The 25096-nt window shown below is 44.0% G+C and overlaps 1 protein-coding gene across 1 annotated transcript in view; it reads left to right on the top strand.

The window, feature by feature from the left end:
• The first annotated feature begins 210 nt into the window (after positions 1 to 210).
• Positions 211 to 25096, top strand: part of LOC106566459 (laminin subunit beta-2) — a 66925-nt gene continuing 42039 nt past the window's right edge. Inside the window, exons 1-4 of the mRNA XM_014134514.2 lie at positions 211 to 370; positions 600 to 679; positions 20511 to 20680; positions 23593 to 23728. Coding sequence (XP_013989989.2) covers positions 649 to 679; positions 20511 to 20680; positions 23593 to 23728 — 337 coding nt within the window. The 5' untranslated portion in view covers positions 211 to 370; positions 600 to 648. The remainder of the gene's footprint in view (positions 371 to 599; positions 680 to 20510; positions 20681 to 23592; positions 23729 to 25096) is intronic.

A 25096-nucleotide genomic window follows, 5' to 3' on the forward strand; every position in this document is an offset into this window, starting at 1 on the left:
AATAATGTTGTACGTCCATCATACCCGCGAACATTGGGTAAAAAACAAAAACATGAACACCCCACAAGGGTTAAACCGTTTTATAAGTGGATTTTTGTTTCGGCGTTATTACACTACAATAAACATATGCAACCCCCCAGTCAGACGTGATCAGAACTCGAGTAGCCAGAAGTGCGAGTCCATTCCTACGAAAGAAGATCCGCTGCGGAGTTTCCATCAAACGAGACTCAGGACAGAACTTTGGAGAGTGGTCGCCAGACTTCAGATCACACTGCTAACTCTGCTCAACCTCGCATTCAATTTAACAGGGGGACTCGCAGCATTCGAGTTGATTTAAAATACGGGGATCAAACCTACTGATATAAAGGGTGTAAGTTTTATTTTTAATCTCTCTGAAATAATTTATTACAGTTGAATAACGTTGTTATATTACAGTAAACCTTCCAACCTGGAACCTATACATTCTAATGCCGTACTAGTTTATCATAGTGTTTTTCTTTTGAAATACGTGTGGAATCAAAACGTTCTGTCGGATCTTCATTGATTGCGTTGACGTGTAAAATGATTCATACCAGACTATGTCTATGTAACATTTTCAGTCTGAATCTACACTTCAAAGGGGATTGATTGACTGATGACCATAAAGCCATGCACGTGACACTGGTCATTTTCATCTGCGGTAAGTAGCGTTTGCGCTGAGCGCTTTGAAGGCAATTAACATTTTCCTATGCCAACCAACGGCCTAATGATGCAAGGAAAACGGTATGAGTTGTAAACTGCTCAGTGGTTCTGTCATTTATACTGTTGAATATATGTGTTGTGAACTTGCGATGTAGAATTTAAAGGTTAAAATCACAGCAAAATGTGGGTACCTGAAGCATCCAGAATGAAAACAAATGGACAGAAACCTGTACAGATCTCCTATAGCCTACATGGCTGAAGGACAGGACAGAGGGAGGCAGAGGCTTGTGTTTACTGTCTCCAGCTCTGAGACAAGATGCCGTGTTTTTTGGGGGGGATCCCCATTCCCCTCCTCAGGGGTCACTTCTCAGTTCACAGTTGGGCCACTGTCCTTGGTGCTAAATTCCCCTGTCTTCCTGGGTGGTGTTGGAGAGGTGTCGGGGTGGGACTTTGTGCTTTGGGGAGGCTAACCATCAACTCTGTTTGTTGTTTATGGTTCTCCTAAAACAGCCCAGCTGAATCCGCAAATGGAGCCAGTCCACCCCACCAACGATGTTGTTGTTACAGCATCACAGGGTGTGTGGGTTGGGGGGGGGTATTTAATCCGAGGCTGAGGACTGGGCTTTGTTAGAGGGTTCTACTTGTGAGTGTAGTCTACCCAGCAGTCTGTCATTATAGAGATACAGAGTGATCTCTTCAGAACCCTGACGCCTCTGTGTGTGACCTCTGGAGGTCAGGGGTCATTTCCATCTCCACACATCATTGGGCCAGACTAGGTTAATTACTTTTCGTGTGTGGGTGAAAGGGACTGGCTGATCAGATGGACAAAGCTCAGCTCTTCTCTCTCTCCTCTCCCTTTCACTTTGCTCCTCTCCTCCTCCTCCTCCTCCTCCTCCTCCTCCTCCTCCTCCTCCTCCTCAGAAGATGTTAGAGGATGAGAGGGCTGGGGATTTTAAAGAGCAGTACGGGGGGAGGGGGGGTGTCTCTATTTTCAATAGATCGTTGACAGCTGAGGCTCCTGTCTCACACTCCAAATGTAACTGGTCTTCATTGGGTCATTTGTGTCACAGTGGTCTCCACCCAGTCATTCTGAAAAGCCTTGCAGGTGATTCTGCACGTGAACCCCCATTGTAGCGATTAGTAGACGGGGAACAGCAGCTGTGTTAAGAAAGACCGTGAACAGGGACCTTCTTTACTGTGGAGTGAAAGGAGAGAAGAAAAGGCTGAACAAACTGTTCTTTTGTGAATAAATCTCCCTTTGAAAGAATGTAGGTTGGTGACGAGTGTTCAGGCTTACATGAAAGAGGACAGAAGCATTCCTTATAGAACTAAAGCCTCTGTTACATAGTTTCTCCTAGTCTCCTGGAGCACCGGGGTGGGTTTTGTGTGCAGGTGAAGGACAGGTACAGGCTGGTGCCCAGTGTTGGGAGCCCCTCTGTGGGCGAGACTCCGGATCTCGTGGATTCAAGAACAATGGGCCAGTTAAAGCCAACCGCAGAAACCAGGAGGAGAGGGGGAGAGAGAGAGGGGGGGGGGTTATGAGAGAGAAGAAGGGTGGTGGGCAGGGACTTTTCTCTGCGAAAAAAGGAGGATGAGGAAGATGAGGAGGATGATGAGGGGGAGGACGATGAGGAGGAGGGCAATGAGGTGGGGGGGGGTGATGAGGAGGAGGAGATGTTCTCTCTAAGATCAAGAGGGTGACTGTCACTGTTGGTATCATGTTTAACCTGACCCCAGTGTACTTGATAAGGTCATATATCTTAGGATAACACAGTACCTATTGTGAACTGTGTTTCGGGGCTTGTACTTCATCGATAGTGAATGGTTGTCAGGGTCAAGTTGAGGTTGTGTATAACAAAGTAAGTGCACTTGAAGTTTAGAGTGAAAACACAATGCGTCAGGTAAAAGTTGGGATTGTTTCCTACCAGTTGTCACTTGAAACAGTGGGTGTATGAATGAAGGTTACAATATATAATTTTTTCTATCTCAGCCTTTTTGTCTCCGCTGATTGATGGCCATAGCCCTGTCTTGCTGTGGTCTTACATGTTAAAACCATATGAGATCATACATTCTCCTCAAGCTTTAACCACAGTTGAACCCCCTCCCACAGTGTTCCAATTAGCTGTTCCTCTACTGTCTACCTGTCTTCTTGGAAAGATGGGCTGCTTTCTGGTCTACTCCCACTCTTAAGAAATGTAACAGACAAGGCCCAGGGGGGGGAGGAGAAAGCCTGGACTGTGTGGCCCCTCCAGGCCTGCCCAGCTTCTGCCTCTTCATCTCACTGCTGTATGCATCTACAACCAAGCTCTATTGTATGATGATAGGCTCTGTCATACGTCTTAAATACACCTGCATTTAAGAGTGGACATGACGTTCATTATGGAGCCTGAGGGGGATGGTCAGTCCACTATTGTTTCACTGAGACCCTCCCCTGCCCTCCTTCTCCCTGCACAGTCTCCAGACTCCACTGCCTCAGTTATAATATCAAGGGACAGATGGTTGCCTAGTAAAAAAAACACTCACCTTTAAACCCTAACTAGCTGTTTCATGTGGTCATAAAGACAGGTCAGTGCTCACCTGTAATTGACTGGTATATAGATACACCCATAGGGATACCCCCATAGGGATACCCCCATAGGGATACCCCATAGGGAGAGCTAAGACGGCTGATTTAGTTTGGTATTACAGGTGAAGAGTTTCATTCCAAAACACTATATATCCATTTTCAGAAATGTTGGTAAATTAGCATTTTTTTTTAAAGAACTTATGAAAGAGATTGGTGTGTTTTCACTATTTAATCATTGCATGGGATTGTTCAATGACAGACATGTATTTGTTCAAAATCCATCACTTGATGGTTTCATTTCAGAGAGACAAATAATCATGTTATTTTGCAAAATGCTATACATCTCCCTCACTCTTAGAGAAAGCAGTAGTGCTTGATTTTACACATTAAATTGTAACATACATTTTTTTTACAAATGATACATTTCTCACATGATACATTTCTCACATGTGCTATTTCCTAGATTTGATGTCTTCACTATTATTCTACAATGTAGAAAATAGTAAAAAAAAATAAAGAAAAACCCTTGAATGAGTAGGTGTGTCCAAACTTTTGACTGATACTGTATATATATATTTTAATAATTCAATACAGTAATATGAGATCTGTATGTAAAACATTTCAAATGTTTTTGTCATTTAGCAGATGTTCTCATCAAGAGTTACTTACAGGAAGTGTATTCATCTTAAAGGAGAAGTTCATCCAAAATCCAGAAACTCCAAAGTGATTCCATACATTGAAACTATTTTCACTGGAATTTACACTCTGCCCCTCTCTCTCCCTGTAGTGCCCTACTGAAAGAGCTGCAAAAAACGGATCATGTAACTCGTAACATTGCTGGATGCAGGCGTCACTCTGCTCCCGTTGCCAGTGAATTCATGATTCAGAAATCTGCGAATTGTGGACAAATTCATTGTTTTATTGAAAGCATACGGGCCGAATTTGCTATTTTTGTCAAAGTACTATTGGTTATGAGTCAGGAAATGTGTACGTTTCCACCTTTAACAGTTGCGGTTTATTTCATGTCATTATCCCATGTAGCCGACTACCACAGCAGTGGAGATGGGTAACAACTGAGCATGTGCGCCCTCGTGGGGAAAAACCGTGCTACATAGAAACGTCACAATATGCCCTTATATGGAACTTGAAGTCAATATGTAAATTCTCCTGAAGCCAACCTTACTTCACTGTGTGTGTGTGTGTAGTAAGCACTTCAGAAACAATGCATGTGAACAAGATATGCAATCTGAAATTACAAACAGTTCTTGTGCTGACATTGCTCCCAGAGTCAGTTTGGAACTCGGTAGGGAGTGTTGCAACCGAGGACAGACGGTTTTTATACGCTTCAGCACCCGGCGGGCCCGTTCTGTGAGCTTGTGTGGCCTACCACTTCGCAGCTGCTCCTAGACGTTTCCACTTCACAATAACAGCACTTACAGTTGACCGGGGCAGCTTTAGCAGGGCAGAAATTTGACAAACTGACTTGTTAGAAAGGTGGCATCTTATGACAGTGTCACGTTGAAAGTCACTGAGCTCTTCAGTAAGTCCATTCTACAGCCAATGTTTGTCTATGGAGATTGCATGGCTGTGTGCTCGATTTTATACACCTGTCATCAACGGGCGTGACTGAAATTGCCGAATTCACTCATTTGAAGGGGAGTCCACATACTTTTGTATATATAGTGTATGTAGCCTAGCCTGATTCTTGAAGTTGGAGGTGCTCTTATTATGTTATTACGATTGCACCTTGACATGTAGACAAAGAGCCCGAGATACTCTACAGGTTAGCACATGGACCCTCTGTATTTATGATGGGGTGGTGGGTTAAATAAAAGGTTAGATCACTCGTTAGATAACTGTCCGTTTGGCCCAGCTGGAACAGGGGTTTGTCTCCAATTCATTTTTGGAATACCGATTTTTTTTCTCTCTCAGGAAACCAGAGTTGTGATGTAATTCCCGTAATATTTATGAAGGACATTGTAAACAAGGACGGTAAAATTGTGTCACACAAGCATGTAACAGTGTATGGAGGTGTATTCTCAATACAAAATTATAAAAAAACGGCTCTGCCATAAAATTGGAAGAATAGACTAATTAGTCTATCTGCCACCCATTGAAAATCCTTATGGCTTAAAATGATTAGTATAAATCTAAAAATATATCAGTTTTACTTAAAGTAAAATGGTTTGACAGCAATGGCTTATAAAATTAAAGTTTGATGTCCCACTACCTTGGCATCGGGTCTTTGAACTGAAATATAAACAATTGACACATCAATCCGTTCATTTCAATTTAAGCTATTATATAAAATACTTGCAACAAAAATAATTCTCAATATATGGGGTATATAACAGTCAGCCCTGTGCAGACTGCCACTAGGAAACAGAATCTATAGAACATATTTTCTGGTATTGTCCATCGGTGGCTCGCTTTTGGAGTCCAGGAATGGTTGTTACGTCATAATGTCCGGTTTCAGATTGACCTGCAAACTGTGTTGTTAGGGGATCTGAAAAACCACCATCAGTCAATGGGATATATCATTATACTCTTGGCTAAAGCATTTATTTTTAGGGCAATATCACTAGACATTTTACAAATAGGAAGGTTCAGGACCTTTGTAAGACATCACAGTAAAATGGAGTGATGTGTTGCAAAATAAAATAGTAAAATGTCATTATACTTGGAAAGATGTGTTAATCTGTGAACATCAGAGGTAAGATCACAATGAATAGTGGATTGGCCACTGTGGGTGAAAATTCAGCACTTACAGAAAGAGTAAAATCCAGCTATTGCGAAAAGTAGGAATATATGTCTAATTATGTAACTAGATGCACTGTACATGTGAGCAAAAATAGCTGTAACAAGCAGTAGAAGTATTGTTGTCCGTTAGTTTACTCCAATCAGGGTAGAGATGGTAGGGTTGGGGAAAAAATATATATACATAAAAATGCAGACAATTCAATTGATAGAACCCTGTACTTGTCCTGGATGGTTGGAGCTGTCTGGCTGGTGTTGGTGAGGCAGGAAGCAGAAGACCCAGCGCAGGGTTTTTATTTTAAGGCTCTTGGAGCCAATGCAGGTATTTACAAAATATACAAATCATCCAACAAAATGCTGGACCAGGCTGAAAATAAATAATAAACTGAAAGTAAATAATGCACTTTTTTTTTTTAAACTAGTCAAATGACTATAAAGACTGAAGATCAGTCTGGCGAGCCCCTTAGGGCTCAGAACAACCCTAACTAACCCACCATGCAGAGCCAGACGGCCATCTTCCACTCCCATAAAGCTCTACACCTGAGTATACAGTATATACCCTGGCAGAGACCAGGTGACAGGAAACACTTGTATTAATAGAAAACACTTTGTCAAACTAAGCCAATAAACACTTAGCAAAGTAAACAACAATACAATAACAGTGTAGATACTATAACCTGTACGATACAGACATATATAGAATACCTTTAAAAGAGCTGGACTAGAGCAGAAACTCTTTCCCCCCCGATTAGTACCCCAATTAGTAACGGAATGTCCCTTAATGAGCAGACAATGGTCACCTGTGCGCTTGGTGGCCACGCCCCTCCACATGCTACAAGAGAACTCTCACACAAACATTTGTAAGTGCTGCTTCAGACTGGCAAACAGTACTGCTTCAGAGTGGCAAATAGTACTGCTTAGACTGGCAAATAGTACAGATTCAGACTGGCAAATAGTACTGCTTTAAACTGACAAATAGTACAGATTCAGACTGGCAAATAGTACCGCTTTAAACTAACAAATAGTACAGATTTAAACTGACAAATAGTACTGCTTTAGACTGGCAAATAGTACTGCATTAAACTGACAAATAGTACTGCTTTAAACTGACAAATAGTACTGCTTTAGACTGACAAATAGTACAGATTTAGACTGACAAATACTACAGATTTAGACTGACAAATAGTACAGATTTAGACTGACAAATAGTACAGATTTAGACTGACAAATAGTACAGATTTAGACTGACAAATAGTACAGATTTAAACTGACAAATAGTACAGCTTTAAACTGGCAAATAGTACTGCTTTAGACTGGCAAATAGTACTGCTTTAAACTGGCAAATAGTACTGCTTTAGACTGGCAAATAGTACTTTAGACAAGCAACATAACCAACAGACTTTCTAATTTACTTCTCATGTCTTCAGTCATTTATATTCAATGTTTATAAATGATTTAGAATAGATCAAGTATAGGTAACAAAGTGAGGTGACGAAGCAATTATATCTCCAGGTATACTGTGAAAATGGGACTAGTGCGTGCAGTTTGAAGGATGTTGCTAACTAACGCTAGCACAATTGCTAAGACTTCCAGTCATTGCCCTTGCGAAACTACCTCTAACTTCCTTCATACTAGACAACAGAGACATACAAATGGTATCCTAAATTGACTCTGGGGAAGTAGATAAAGGATCTCATTGCCAAAATCCCAAAGTATCCCTTTAAAATAGCTAGGTGAGACAACCACAAAAAACTGTAAAATATAGAGAGTGCGAACATTCCATTCCAGCTAAACAATAGATATAGCGTTTAGCAAAAAACACATTTTCATACACATCTAAAACATTTAAATAAAACATCTGGCAACGGTAATACTTTACAAACACATGAAGGTACCCATAAGCAATCATTTCTGATGAAAAAACACAAATGTGAAAAATTGGTGGATGTAGCGTTTTGGAAATAAACTCTTTATGTGGATGTAGGTTGTGTGAAATTGTGAACATGTGGCCAGAAGGTGTATGTCTTCCTTAGGGGTTTAAGGTATGTTGCAGCCATCTGTAAGTGAGATTTCTTACCTCTTCCTTGTTTCATTACTCATCTCTAGTGATACCTGGAGAGAAATGACAGGAAGTGTCTGGCTTACCCAGGTCATCTCTCTGTGTCCCAAGGGACAGGAAGGGTCAGCTGCTGGTCTTGGTTCAACTGAAATGGAAAGAAAAATGACTTCCTACCATCACACATATGAACGGAGGCATGTTCAGGCTCAGTCATACACAGTACACACACACGCACACACACACACACACACACACACACACACACACACACACACACACACACACACACACACACACACACACACACACACACGTATTTCCATTTAAAATCATATTTTCCCAACCCCTAACCCTAAATCTTACCCTAGCCTTAACCCGTAACCCTAACCTAATTTCAACCCTAATTGTAACCTTAAAATAGCCTTTGTCCTCAAATACAAATACCTCATAAATACTATAACTTCAATTTCTCAAACATATGACTATTTTACACCATTTTAAAGACAAGACTCTCGTTAATCTAACCACACTGTCCGATTTCAAAAAGGCTTTACAGCGAAAGCAAAACATTAGATTATGTCAGGAGAGTACCCTGCCAAAAACAATCACACAGCCATTTTCAAAGCATGCATATATGTCACAAAAACCAAAACCACAGCTAAATGCAGCACTAACCTTTGATGATCTTCATCAGATGACACTCCTAGGACATTATGTTATACAATACATGCATGTTTTGTTCAATCAAGTTCATATTTACATCAAAAAACAGCTTTTTACATTAGCATGTGATGTTCAGAACTAGCATACCCACCGCAAACTTCCGGTGAATTTACTAAATTACTCACGATAAACGTTGACAAAATACATAACAATTATTTTAAGAATTATAGATACAGAACTCCGTTATGCAATCGCGGTGTCAGATTTTAAAATAGCTTTTCGGGGGAAACCACATTTTGCAATATTCTGAGTAGATAGCTAATTTGACACCCACCAAGTTTGGCCCTCACCAAACTCAGATTTACAATAAGAAAAATTGGATTACCTTTGCTGTTCTTCGTCAGAATGCACTCCCAGGACTTCTACTTCAACAACAAATGTTGTTTTGGTTCTAAATAATCCATAGTTATATTGAAATATCTCAGTTTTGTTCATGCGTTCAGGTAACTATCCGAAGGGTGACGCGCGGGTGCATTTCGTGACAAAAAATTTCAAAATATTCCATTACCGTACTTCGAAGCATGTCAAACGCTGTTTCAAATACATTTTTATGAGATTTTTCTCATAAAATAGTGATAATATTCCAACCGGGCGACGTTGTATTCGTTCAAAGACTGAAAGAACAAAATGGAGAATTCACATGAACAGTGTCACTGTCCCCAGGCAGGCCAGTAAGAAACAGAGCTGCTGTACTTAGTCCAGAGACTGCAGAGCTTTCATTCCACTTTCTGGCGCCGTCTGAGAGCCAATGGAAGCCTTAGAAAATGTCACGTTACAGCAGAGATGCTGTATTTTTGATAGAGATAACCTAGAAGGACAACAAATTGTCAGACAGGGCACGTCCTGCATGGAATCTTCTCAGGTTTTGGCCTGCCATATGAGCTCTGTTATACTCACAGACACCATTCAAACAATTTTAGAAACTTTAGAGTGTTTTCTATCCAAATCTACTAATTATATGCATATTCTAGTTTCTGGGCAGGAGTAGTAACCAGATTAAATCGGGTACGTTTTTTATCCGGCCGTGCAAATACTGCCCCCTAGCCCCAACAGGTTAAATAAAAGTGATACTTTTTTCTTGCTAATGTCTGGCTCCAGTGGAGAATTTGAGTGATTCTCCATCCGTCACTCCAGCTAGTGAAAGGGCAAACGGAGAGCACTAGTCAGTAAATCAAACTCACAGCCACTTGACTGGCTGGCTGCAGCCAACATCTGCTGCACATGTGTGTCTGACTGCTCACGTAGACTTACACTGAATAATAGCATGGCCAGGGGCTGGTGACTGAGCAGGTCTGGGACTTGGGAGTACCAAAGAGCATAGGAGGTATGGCAAGGGTCCGGGGCTGTAACAGGACTCTGGAGACCGGAGTGGAAGAGCCAGGGTGATTTACACCCAGCAGGAGCAGATGCTTCTCTGTGGCAGGCCCCGTTACTCTTAACAACTGGGTAAGTAACTAGGCAGGGCTCTCTCAGCGCAGCACTACGGTAACAAGGGTCACTCAGGAGTTCTGCTTTACATCCCTACTTGGACAATCTGCCCCCCCCCCCGGGGAATCACCATCTACATGGAGATTCCCAGGATTCCATGCTGGAAGGGAGGAGAGGAAGGAGGAGAGAGGCGCTTTACTCTGGATGTGGGAGTGGATGGCTCATTAGAAGAGACCAGAGAGAGAGGGGAGGGAGGAGAGAGAGAGACCAGAGAGAGAGGCGATGGAGGAGAGACAAAGACCAGAGAGAAAGGCGAGGGATAAGAGAGAGAGCCCAGATAGAGAGTGGAGGGAGGACAGAGAGAGACCATAGAGAGAGGGGAGGGAGGAGAGAGAGACCATAGAGAGAGGGGAGGGAGGAGAGAGAGACCATAGAGAGAGGGGAGGGAGGAGAGAGAGACCATAGAGAGAGGGGAGGGAGGAGAAAAAGAGAGAGAGAGGGGAGGAAGGAGAGAGAGACCAGAGAGAGAGAGGGGAGGGAGGAGTAAATATAAACTAATTAGTGGGAGGGATTAAAATCAAAGGCTATTGACTTTCTGCTGCCCTGTGGAGGCTAGTTTGACTTTCTCCTGCCCTGTGGAGGCTAGTTTGACTTTCTGCTGCCCTGTGGAGGCTATTTTGACTTTCTCCTGCCCTGTGGAGGCTAGTTTGACTTTCTGCTGCCCTGTGGAGGCTAGTTTGACTTTCTCCTGCCCTGTGGAGGCTAGTTTGACTCTCTCCTCCCCTGTGGAGTCTAGTTTGCTCTGTGGAGGCTAGTTTGACTTTCTCCTCCCCTGTGGAGTCTAGTTTGCTCTGTGGAGGCTAGTTTGACTTTCTCCTGCCCTGTGGAGGCTAGTTTGACTTTCTCCTCCCCTGTGGAGTCTAGTTTGCTCTGTGGAGGCTAGTTTGACTTTCTCCTGCACTGTGGAGGCTAGTTTGACTTTCTCCTCCCCTGTGGAGGCTAGTTTGACTTTCTCCTGCCCTGTGGAGGCTAGTTTGACTTTCTCCTCCCCTGTGGAGGCTAGTTTGAGTTTCTCCTCCCCTGTGGAGGCTAGTTTGACTTTCTCCTCCCCTGTGGAGGCTAGTTTGACTTTCTCCTGTGCTAGTTTTCTCCCCCTGTGGAGGCTAGTTTGACTTTCTCCTCCCCTGTGGAGGCTAGTTTGAGTTTCTCCTCCCCTGTGGAGGCTAGTTTGACTTTCTCCTCCCCTGTGGAGGCTAGTTTGACTTTCTGCTGCCCTGTGTAGGCTAGTTTCCTCTGTGGAGCCTAGTTTCCTCTGTGGAGCCTAGTTTCCTCTGTGTAGCCTAGTTTGCTCTGTGGAGCCTAGTTTCCTCTGTGGAGCCTAGTTTGCTCTGTGGAGCCTAGTTTGCTCTGTGGAGGCTAGTTTGCTCTGTGGAGGCTAGTTTGACTTTCTCCTGCCCTGTGGAGGCTAGTTTGCTCTGTGGAGGCTAGTTTGACTTTCTCCTCCCCTGCGGAGGCTAGTTTGACTTTCTGTTGCCCTGTGGAGGCTAGTTTGCTCTGTGGAGGCTAGTTTGCTCTGTGGAGCCTAGTTTGCTCTGTGCCAGTTCTATACTTCCCTGTGCTTACTCAAAGCCACACCCACATTCAGGTCAGGAACAGCATGCCAAGCAGGGACGTTTGTCTGTCTGCAGCGTTACTCTAATTCGTTTACTCACTTCCCACGCAAGCTGTGCCAAGAGCTCCAAATGCTGCCATCAACTATCTAAAAACAAGTGTTCTAGATGTACTGTAGCATCACCTCCATAGCTGTCTCTTTGGAGGGGTGCATTCTCCCTTTCATATTTTATGACTGTCTGTCTGTGTATGCGTGTACTGTATGTGATTGTGTTTGTCTTGGTGATTGGTTCCAGTGTTTACACCCAGGAAGGTGCTGACAGCAGATTCCTTTTCGTCTTTGTCACCCAGTCAGATTGGAATGTTTCTTCTTGATGTCACATCGCCATCCGCCCCCTGTCTGTCTCCAAACACAACCCAGTGACATGTCAAAGAGATCAGGTCCCTGCTGCTCTCACCGTGGAGACAACGACTGGAGGTTTTTATTCTTTACACTCCCTCACCAGCTGACAGGCACAGCCGTCTCTCCAGAGAGTGCCAGGACAGGCAATGGGGTTTAGCGTAGAAGACGATTACTGTACAGAGAGAGAGAGAGAGAGATGAGGTGAGAAAAGCCCATCTGGTCCAGGCCATTACAGGCAGATTAGCCTGGGCAAGGCCGACTGCAGACCAGAGAGAGTGCTGGGAGCTGTTCAGTCTAAACTAATTACACTTGTTTTCGGAAGAGGTGGAAATAACTATTATTATACACATAATATACCACATTAGCAGTGCAGAGTACATGTGCAGTTCAGTATAGTCCAAAGCAGATGAGAGGAAACAATCACTGAAATGTCCTGTTGACTGAGAATTATAATGATGTTCAGAGCACATTACATTTTTATGGATTTGATCTCTTTAATTCTGCCAAATTTCTCATTCAATCGTGTAAGTGGCAGATGTTTCTACTTGATAGCACCTAGCTCAACAGTAGGACTTGTTCTTCTGGTCTGTGGCTAATGCTAAGCTAGGCTAATAGCTCAATGACAGGTCTTGTATCTCAACCTCTCCTAATCTGTGGCTAGGCTAGCTCAACAGAAGGACGTCTGGTCTGTGGCTAATACTAGGCTAGGCTAATAGCTCAAAAACAGGGCTTGTATCTCAACCTCGACTGGTCTGTGGGTAGGCTATACAACAGCACTATCTCCTAGTAGTGGGCTCCCAAGTAGCGCAGCGGTCTAAGGCACTGCATCTCAGTGCTAGAGGCGTCACTACAGACACCCTGGTTCGATTTCAGGATGTATCACAACCGGCAGTGATTGGGAGTCCTATAGGGCGGCACACAATTGGCCCAGCATCGTCCGGGTTTGGCAGGTGTAGGCCGTCATTGTAAATAATAAATGACTTGCCTAGTTAAATAAAGGTTCAGTAAATAAATAAAAAGTAGTCTGGGGCTAGAATATAGCAGTACTTTCTTAGCTCTGAGATACGCCTCCTTCTCAGCTGTCAGCCTGGCCTGCATTCCTCCCTGGCCCTGCCTGTCCATGTATGGGTAGGAGGAGAAAATGGCAGAGAGCTGCTGAGATGAGAAACCAACACTGCTGCCTAGTCAACCGTCAACCATTTAACTCACACTGCTGCCTAGTCAACCATTTAACTCACTCTGCTGCCTAGTCAACCATTTAACTCACACTGCTGCCTAGTCAACCATTTAACTCACTCTGCTGCCTAGTCAACCATTTAACTCACACTGCTGCCTAGTCAACCATTTAACTCACACTGCTGCCTAGTCAACCATTTAACTCACACTGCTGCCTAGTCAACCATTTAACTCACTCTGCTGCCTAATCAACCATTTAACTCACACTGCTGCCTAGTCAACCATTTAACTCACACTGCTGCCTAGTCAACCATTTAACTCACACTGCTGCCTAGTCAACCATTTAACTCACACTGCTGCCTAGTCAACCATTTAACTCACACTGCTGCCTAGTCAACCATTTAACTCACACTGCTGCCTAGTCAACCATTTAACTCACACTGCTGCCTAGTCAACCATTTAACTCACACTGCTGCCTAGTCAACCATCAACCATTTAACTCACACTGCTGCCTAGTCAACCATTTAACTCACACTGCTGCCTAGTCAACCATAATTAACTCACACTGCTGCCTAGTCAACCATTTAACTCACACTGCTGCCTAGTCAACCATTTAACTCACACTGCTGCCTAGTCAACCATTTAACTCACACTGCTGCCTAGTCAACCATCATTAACTCACACTGCTGCCTAGTCAACCATTTAACTCACACTGCTGCCTAGTCAACCATTTAACTCACACTGCTGCCTAGTCAACCATTTAACTCACACTGCTGCCTAGTCAACCATTTAACTCACACTGCTGCCTAGTCAACCATTTAACTCACACTGCTGCCTAGTCAACCATTTAACTCACACTGCTGCCTAGTCAACCATTTCACTCACACTGCTGCCTAGTCAACCATCAACCATTTAACTCACACTGCTGCCTAGTCAACCATTTAACTCACTCTGCTGCCTAATCAACCATTTAACTCACACTGCTGCCTAGTCAACCATCAACCATTTAACTCACACTGCTGCCTAGTCAACCATTTAACTCACACTGCTGCCTAGTCAACCATCAACCATTTAACTCACACTGCTGCCTAGTCAACCATTTAACTCACACTGCTGCCTAGTCAACCATTTAACTCACACTGCTGCCTAGTCAACCATCAACCATTTAACTCACACTGCTGCCTAGTCAACCATTTAACTCACTCTGCTGCCTAGTCAACCATTTAACTCACACTGCTGCCTAGTCAACCATCAACCATTTAACTCACACTGCTGCCTAGTCAACCATTTAACTCACACTGCTGCCTAGTCAACCATTTAACTCACACTGCTGCCTAGTCAACCGTCAACCATTTAACTCACACTGCTGCCTAGTCAACCATTTAACTCACACTGCTGCCTAGTCAACCGTCAACCATTTAACTCACACTGCTGCCTAGTCAACCATTTAACTCACACTGCTGCCTAGTCAACCATTTAACTCACACTGCTGCCTAGTCAACCATCAACCATTTAACTCACACTGCTGCCTAGTCAACCATTTAACTCACTCTGCTGCCTAATCAACCATTTAACTCACACTGCTGCCTAGTCAACCATCAACCATTTAACTCACACTGCTGCCTAGTCAACCATTTAACTCACACTGCTGCCTAGTCAACCATCAACCATTTAACTCACACTGCTGCCTAGTCAACCATTTAACTCACACTGCTGCCTAGTCAACCATTTAACTCACACTGCTGCCTAGTCAACCATTTAACTCACACTGCTGCCTGGTCAACCATCAACCATTTAACTCACACTGCTGCCTAGTCAACCATTTAACTCACACTGCTGCCTAGTCAACCATCAACCATTTAACTCACACTGCTGCCTAGTCAACCATTTAACTCACTCTGCTGCCTAGTCAACCATTTAACACACACTGCTGCCTAGTCAACCATCAACCATTTAACTCACACTGCTGCCTAGTCAACCATTTAACTCACACTGCTGCCTAGTCAACCATCAACCATTTAACTCACACTGCTGCCTAGTCAACCATTTAACTCACACTGCTGCCTAGTCAACCATTTAACTCACACTGCTGCCTAGTCAACCATTTAACTCACACTGCTGCCTGGTCAACCATCCAACCATTTAACTCACACTGCTGCCTAGTCAACCATTTAACTCACTCTGCTGCCTAGTCAACCATTTAACTCACACTGCTGCCTAGTCAACCATCAACCATTTAACTCACACTGCTGCCTAGTCAACCATTTAACTCACACTGCTGCCTAATCAACCATTTAACTCACACTGCTGCCTAGTCAACCATTTAACTCACTCTGCTGCCTAGTCAACCATCAACCATTTAACTCACTCTGCTGCCTAGTCAACCATTTAACTCACACTGCTGCCTAGTCAACCATCAACCATTTAACTCACACTGCTGCCTAGTCAACCATTTAACTCACACTGCTGCCTAGTCAACCATTTAACTCACACTGCTGCCTAGTCAACCATTTAACTCACACTGCTGCCTAGTCAACCATTTAACTCACTCTGCTGCCTAGTCAACCATTTAACTCACACTGCTGCCTAGTCAACCATTTAACTCACACTGCTGCCTAGTCAACCATTTAACTCACACTGCTGCCTAGTCAACCATTTAACTCACACTGCTGCCTAGTCAACCATTTAACTCACACTGCTGCCTAGTCAACCATTTAACTCACACTGCTGCCTAGTCAACCATTTAACTCACTCTGCTGCCTAGTCAACCATTTAACTCACACTGCTGCCTAGTCAACCATTTAACTCACACTGCTGCCTAGTCAACCATTTAACTCACACTGCTGCCTAGTCAACCATTTAACTCACACTGCTGCCTAATCAACCATTTAAATCACACTGCTGCCTAGTCAACCATTTAACTCACACTGCTGCCTAGTCAACCATCAACCATTTAACTCACGCTGCTGCCTAGTCAACCATTTAACTCACACTGCTGCCTAGTCAACCATTTAACTCACACTGCTGCCTAGTCAACCATTTAACTCACACTGCTGCCTAGTCAACCATCAACCATTTAACTCACACTGCTGCCTAGTCAACCATTTAACTCACACTGCTGCCTAGTCAACCATTTAACTCACACTGCTGCCTAGTCAACCATCAACCATTTCACTCACACTGCTGCCTTGTCAACCATCAACCATTTAACTCACACTGCTGCCTAGTCAACCATTTAACTCACTCTGCTGCCTAGTCAACCATTTAACTCACACTGCTGCCTAGTCAACCATTTAACTCACACTGCTGCCTAGTCAACCATTTAACTCACACTGCTGCCTAGTCAACCATTTAACTCACTCTGCTGCCTAGTCAACCATTTAACTCACACTGCTGCCTAGTCTAACCATTTAACTCACACTGCTGCCTAGTCAACCATTTAACTCACACTGCTGCCTAGTCAACCATTTAACTCACTCTGCTGCCTAGTCAACCATTTAACTCACACTGCTGCCTAGTCAACCATTTAACTCACACTGCTGCCTAGTCAACCATTTAACTCACACTGCTGCCTAGTCAACCATTTAACTCACTCTGCTGCCTAGTCAACCATTTAACTCACACTGCTGCCTAGTCAACCATCAACCATTTAACTCACACTGCTGCCTAGTCAACCATCAACCATTTAACACACACTGCTGCCTAGTCAACCATTTAACTCACTCTGCTGCCTAATCAACCATTTAACTCACTCTGCTGCCTAGTCAACCATTTAACTCACACTGCTGCCTAGTCAACCATTTAACTCACACTGCTGCCTAGTCAACCATTTAACTCACACTGCTGCCTAGTCAACCATTTAACTCACGCTGCTGCCTAGTCAACCATCAACCATTTAACTCACACTGCTGCCTAGTCAACCATTTCACTCACACTGCTGCCTAGTCAACCATTTAACTCACACTGCTGCCTAGTCAACCATTTCACTCACACTGCTGCCTAGTCAACCATTTCACTCACACTGCTGCCTTGTCAACCATCAACCATTTAACTCACACTGCTGCCTAGTCAACCATTTAACTCACTCTGCTGCCTAGTCAACCATTTAACTCACACTGCTGCCTAGTCAACCATCATTTAACTCACACTGCTGCCTAGTCAACCATTTAACTCACACTGCTGCCTAGTCAACCATTTCACTCACACTGCTGCCTAGTCAACCATTTAACTCACTCTGCTGCCTAGTCAACCATTTAACTCACACTGCTGCCTAGTTAACCATTTAACTCACACTGCTGCCTAGTTAACCATTTCACTCACACTGCTGCCTAGTCAACCATTTAACTCACACTGCTGCCTAGTCAACCATTTCACTCACACTGCTGCCTAGTCAACCATTTCACTCACACTGCTGCCTTGTCAACCATCAACCATTTAACTCACACTGCTGCCTAGTCAACCATTTAACTCACTCTGCTGCCTAGTCAACCATTTAACTCACACTGCTGCCTAGTCAACCATTTAACTCACTCTGCTGCCTAGTCAACCATTTAACTCACACTGCTGCCTAGTCAACCATCAACCATTTAACTCACACTGCTGCCTAGTCAACCATTTAACTCACTCTGCTGCCTAGTCAACCATCAACCATTTAACACACACTGCTGCCTAGTCAACCATTTAACTCACTCTGCTGCCTAATCAACCATTTAACTCACTCTGCTGCCTAATCAACCATTTAACTCACTCTGCTGCCTAGTCAACCATTTAACTCACACTGCTGCCTAGTCAACCATTTAACTCACACTGCTGCCTAGTCAACCATCAACCATTTAACTCACACTGCTGCCTAGTCAACCATTTAACTCACACTGCTGCCTAGTCAACCATCAACCATTTAACACACACTGCTGCCTAGTCAACCATTTAACTCACTCTGCTGCCTAATCAACCATTTAACTCACACTGCTGCCTAGTCAACCATTTAACTCACTCTGCTGCCTAATCAACCATTTAACTCACACTGCTGCCTAGTCAACCGTCAACCCATTTCCACCAGTATGTTATTATAGCATCAAGTGGGATTTTTCATTTTGACTTATTTCCCTATGACAGAAAGAGATTAATGCTTACTCATCTCATACAGGTCCTCTTCTCACACACTGTGCTTTGATCAAAATAACTCTCACCCTGGAGAAACAGATACTGAAATTAAAAAGTATTTCAGTTGGAGGACGGTTAAACAGTATATAACCCGGTGAGCCAATGTTGTTGTGTTCTGGAGGGACTATGACATCAACTCCCCTCGGTCTCTGTCCAGGGACTGGGACATGGGTGTTGGATGTCTGGGAAAGCTCTCCAACACAGACAGACAGACAGACAGACAGACAGACAGACAGACAGACAGACAGACAGACAGACAGACAGACAGACAGACAGACAGACAGACAGACAGACAGACAGACAGACAGACAGACAGACAGAGACAGACAGACAGACAGACAGACAGAGACAGGATAAAACAGTTTAGGAGAGGCCCTGAAATTATAGGCTGTACATTAGTCTATCCCCCCACTCCCATCTCCCCTCTTCTTAGACAATACACACACGCTTGAGTGTGTGCCAACAACCAAAATAGATATCATGTTGAGCCTGGATGAGTTCTCTCCATGTCTCTACAAACACTTTGTATTAGGCTTTATCTCCATCTCTCTCTCTCCCTCTCTCGCTCTCCATCTCTCTTTCTCTCCATCTCTCTCCATCTCTCTCCATCTCTGTCTCTCTCCATCTCTGTCTCTCTCCATCTCTCTCATCTCTCTCTATCTCTCCATCTCTCTCCATCTCTCTCCATCTCTCTCTCCCTCTCTCTCTCTCATCTCTTTCTCTCCATCTCTCTCTCTCATCTCTTTCTCTCCATCTCTCTCTCTCATCTCTCCATCTCTCTCTCTCCCTATCTCTCTCTATTGCTCTCCATCTCTCTCTCTCTTTACTTCTCATGACCAGAGACTGTAGCCTTTTCACCAGAGGAAGGAAAAGTTTATCGTTGCAGTCAGGCCATTTAGTTTGTTGTTGCTCTTGTTTTAAGCAACAGGAAAGGGCATTTTGATAACATTGCTACATCATTACGATAACAACAACAAAGAAAGGTGTTTAACTTATTCCCATCATTGTCTGTGTACACAAATGCACTGTTTGCATAGGAAACATATGATCTTGACTTTTTCTCAGGTACAGTCATTATGATGTGTTGAGTAAATGCCAAGTGTATCACTGTGGTGTGTGTGTGTGTGTGTGTGTGTGTGTGTGTGTGTGTGTGTGTGTGTGTGTGTGTGTGTGTGTGTGTGTGTGTGTGTGTGTGTGTGTGTGTGTGTGTGTGTGTGTGTGTGTGTGTGTGTGTGTTCGGTGCCTGGCAGTAGCACCAGTGTGAGACTTGTCTGATTGCCAGGTTTCCTCTCGACTAGAGAGTGTTTCAGTTGAAATCTCCTCAGGACTTTTCCCAGGAGACTCACAGTCCAAAGCAGTCATAAAACTGTCACAGTATGCAGCATACTGAATACTGAATGTAGATTCTTCATGTGCATGTTTATCTCTGTGTGTGCTGCATGTTTTTGCTTCCTGTAACTATAGAGCACATTAGAAGCACCTGTTACAGACAGACAGATTCAGGTCAGTAAGACCCTGCCAGACCTCCTCCCTGGCCCTTCTCGTCAGACTGTGGGCCTTCAGGTCCCACTAGTGCTTCACTAGGAATTTATTTTAGGATGTTGACGGCTGTTGGGTGTCATAAAAGTTTATTTTCAATCACCCCACACCAGGGTTTCCGTGGTGTGGCGCCAGACAATGTGACCGGAAAGATTTTAATTTACCGACCATTTGAGAAATTTACCGGACACATATGCAATGAGTGCGTAACCCATTAGGCTGCTCATAATGACATCACAGAAATCACATTTGGATTATGGTAATTGAAAGAGAGATAGAGAGAGAGATATCTAGCCAAACTAAACTTAATTTCTTCACTCTAAGCGACTTTCTGCTATAACGCCCAGCTGTGATGTCATTTCCTGTCCTTTGTTAATCCCCTCTCCTTCTTCTTTATTCTCCAGCCCTGGCCTATGCCACCGCCCAGGGGCCCGACCACGCCCACGGCTGTACCCATGGCAGCTGTTACCCCGCAACGGGAGACCTGTTGGTAGGCCGTGAGAAGAGCCTGAAGGCCTCGTCTACCTGCGGCTCCAGGAAGAAAGAGCCTTACTGTATTGTCAGTCATCTACAGGCAAGTGATGTTTCTTTGTGTGTGTGTGTGTGACCCAACATCCTCTCACCTACCATCTCACCTCCTTCTGTCCCGAGCTTCTGTTTGACCCCTGACCTGTGTCACCTCTGACCCCTAACCTCTGACCCCGATTGTGCTTTTTTGTTCGTTTATTTGTGTTGTTTGCAACTTATTTTTTTTAACTTATTTTGTACATAATGTTGCCGCTACCGTCTTTTATGACCGAAAATAACTTCTGGATATCAGGACTGCGATTACTCACCACGGACTGGCAGAAACCTTTTTTTCCTTTAACGAGTCTGACGAGGCCGACGTGAACGATATACTGCTTTCTTGGGAACAGGCCCAGATCCCCGTGATTTGTGTGAAGAGGAGGTGGAGAAAACAGGGGCCGGTGGGCGGGCTGCCTGATGAGAATTCGTAGGTGATCGAATAAACCCCCACTTCCTTCCATTCTGCTAGCTAACTTGCAATCTTTGGACAATAAAATAGATGACCTAAGCGGAAGATTAAACTATCAACGGGACATTCAAAACTGTAATAGCTTATGCTTCACGGAGACGTGGCTGAACGACGACACTATCAACATACAATTGGCTGGTTATACGCTGTACCGGCAGGATAGAACAGCGGCGTCTGGTAAGACAAGGGGCGGCGGACTATGTATTTTTGTAAATAACAGCTGGTGCACAATATCTAAGGAAGTCTCGAGCTATTGCTCACCTGAGGTAGAGTATCTCATGATATACTGTAGACCACACTACCTACCTAGAGAGTTTTCATCTGTATTTTTCGTAGCTGTTTACATGCCACCACGGACAGAGGCTGGCACTAAGACAGCATTGAATGAGCTGTATTCTGCCATAAGCAAACAAGAAAACACTCACCCAGAGGCGACGCTCCTAGTAGCCTGGGACTTTAATGCAGGGAAACTTAAATCCGTTTTACCAAATTTCTATCAGCATGTTAAATATGCAACCAGAGGGAAAAAACTCTGGACCACCCTTACTCCACACACAGAGACGCATACAAAGCTCTCCCTCACCCTTCATTTGGCAAATCTGACCATAATTCTATCCTCCTGATTCCTGCTTACAAGCTAAAATTAAAGCAGGAAACACCAGTGACTGGATCAATAAATAAGTGGTCAGATGATGCAGATGCTAAGCTACAGGACTGTTTTACTAGCACAGACTGGAATATGTTACGGGATTCATCCGATGGCATTGAGGAGTACACCACATCAGTCATTGGCTTCATCAATAAGTGCATCGATGACGTCGTCCCCACAGTGATCGTACGTACATACCCCAACTAGAAGCCATGGATTACACGCAACATCCGCACTGAGCTAAAGGCTAGAACTGCCGCTTTCAAAGAGCAGGACTCTAACCTGGAAGCTTATAAGAAATCCCGCTATACCCTCCGACGAACCATCAAACAGGCAAAGCGTCAATACAGGACTAAGATCAAATCGTACTACACCGGCTCTGACGCTCGTCGGATGTGGCAGGGCCTGCAAACCATTACAGACTACAAAGGGAAGCACAGCCAAGAGCTGCCCAGTGACACGAGCGTACCAGATGAACTAAACTACTTCTATGCTCGCTTCGAGGCAAATAACACTGAAACATGCATGAGAGCACCAGCTGTTCTGGAAGACTGTGTGATCACGCTCTCTGCAGCCGATGTGAGTAAGACCTTTAAACAGGTCAACATTCACAAATCCGCAGGGCCAGACGGATTACCAGTACGTGTACTGCGAGCATGCGCTGACCAACTGGCAAGTGTCTTCACTGACATTTTCAACCTCTCCCTGTCCGAATCTGTAATACCAACATGTTTTAAGCAGACCACCATAGTGCCTGTGCCCAAGAACACTAAGGTAACCTGCCTAAACGACTATCGACCCCTGGCACTCACGTCTGTAGCCATGAAGTGCTTCGAAAGGCTGGTCATGGTTCACAACACCATTATCCCAGAAACCCTAGACCCACTCCAGTTTGCATAACGCCCCAACAGATCCACAGATGATGCCGTCTCTATTGCACTCCACACTGCCCTTTCCCACCTGGATGAAAGGAACACCTATGTGAGAATGCTATTCATTGACTACAGCTCAGCGTTCAACACCATAGTGCCCTCAAAGCTCATCAATAAGCTAAGGACCCTGGGACTAAACACCTCTCTCTGCAACTGGATCCTGGACTTCCTGATGGGCCGCCCCCAGATGGTAAGGGTAGATAACAACACATCCGCCACGCTGATCCTCAACACAGGGGCCCCTCAGGGGTGCGTGCTCAGTCCCCTCCTGTATTCCCTGTTCACTCATGACTGCACGGCCAGGCACGACTCCAACACCATCATTAAGTTTGTCGATGGTTCTACAGCTGCACCATCGAGAGCATCCTGACTGGTTGCATCACTGCCTGGTATGGCAACTGCTCGGCCTCCGACCGCACGGCACTACAGAGGGTAGTGCGAATGGCCCAGTACATCACTGAGGCTAAGCTTCCTGCCATCCAGGACCTCTATACCAGTCGGTGTCAGAGGAAGGCCCTAGAAATTGTCAAAGAATCCAGCCACCCTAGTCATAGACTGTTCTCTCTGCTATCGCACAGGAAGCGGTACCGGATCTCCAAGTCTGGGTCAAAGAGACTTCTAAACAGCTTCTACCCCCAAGCCATAAGACTCCTGAACACCTAATTAAATGTCTATCCTGTATATAGTCTCGCTATTGTTATTTTACTGTTGCTCTTTAATTGCTTGTAACTTTTATTTATTATTCTTATCCATATATATATTTTCTAACTGCATTGTTGGTTAGTAGCTCGTAAGTAAGCATTTCACTATAAGGTCTACACCTATTGTATTCTGCGCATGTGACTAATAAAATGTGATTGAATTTGTAGGATGAGAAGAAATGTTTCCAGTGTGACTCTCGCCGGCCATATGACCCATTCTACAATACCATCAGTCACCGCATTGAGAACGTTATCACAACGTTCAAACCACACCGCAAGAAGTCCTGGTGGCAGTCAGAGAATGGTGAGAATTGAGATTGTATTCATTGGGGTTTCAGTCACATCCATGTTTAAAGACATGCTCCAGAACTTTGGCGACTAGTAAATATTTTTTTAAACCTCCCGCTTCAACTTTTAAGGTTTATTCACCACGTGCACAGGATACAACAGGTGTAAAACAGCACAATGTTTACCGTCAGAGCTCTTTCCCAACAATATAGAGTTAATAATAATATAGATTATAATAGAACAAATTATAAACAAATGAAAGTACAAATATAAAAACCCCACAAGAACTACGATGAGAGTTAAATGAAACATTAGAATGCAAGTATATACAGGTCAGTACCAGTACCTTATTCAACATGCAGGGGTACTGGAGTGGTTGTATATACAGGTCAGTACCAGTACCTTATTCAACATGCAGGGGTCCTGGAGTGGTTGTATATACAGGTCAGTACCAGTACCTTATTCAATGTGTAGGGGTGCTAGAGTAGTTGAGGTGGGTTTGCTGTAGCAAACTGGCTCAAATTAAGATCTTACATCTGTAAAAAGTGACTGGTAGTAGGATATACCTGTACAGGGCTGAGAATTGACTGGTAGCAGGAATATATAAATACTCATGGTAATATACTAATGGTAATATATACAGTGAATTCTGAAAGTATTCAGACCCCTTCCCTTTTCCCACATTTTGTTACTTTACAGCCTTATTCTAAAATGGATTAAATAATACTTTTTTCTCATCAATCTACACACAACACCCCAAAATGACAAAGTGGAAACAGGTTTTTAGATTTTTTTTCAAATGTATTAAAAAAAATAAATACCGTATTTACAAAAGTATTCAGACACTTTGCTATGAGACTCAAAATTGAGCTCAGGTGCATCCTGTTTCCATTGATCATCCTTGAGATGTTTCTACAACTTGATTGGAGTCCACCTGTGGGAAATTCAAATGATTGGACATGATTTGGAAAGTCACACACCTGTCTATATAAGGTCCCACAGTTGACAGTGCATGTCAGAGCAAAAACTAAGCCATGAGGTCGAAGGAATTGTCAATAGTACTCCGAGACAGGATTGTGTCAAGGCACAGATCTGGAGAAGGGTACCAAAACATTTCTGCAGCATTGAAGGTCCCCAAGAACACATTGGCCTCCATCATTCTTAAATGGAAGAAGTTTGAAACCACCAAGACTCTTCCTAGAGCTGGCCGCCTTGCCAAACTGAGCAATCGGGGGAGTCCGATGGTCACTCTGACAGAGCTCCAGAGTTCCTCTGTGGAGATGGGAGAAGATTCCAGATGGACAACCATCTCTGCAGCACTCTACCAATCAGACCTTTATGGTAGAGTGGCCAGACAGAAGCCACTCCTCAGTAAAAGGAACAT

The sequence above is a fragment of the Salmo salar genome, chromosome ssa13 (assembly GCF_905237065.1).
Source record: "Salmo salar chromosome ssa13, Ssal_v3.1, whole genome shotgun sequence".
Classification (NCBI taxonomy): Eukaryota; Metazoa; Chordata; class Actinopteri; order Salmoniformes; family Salmonidae; genus Salmo; species Salmo salar.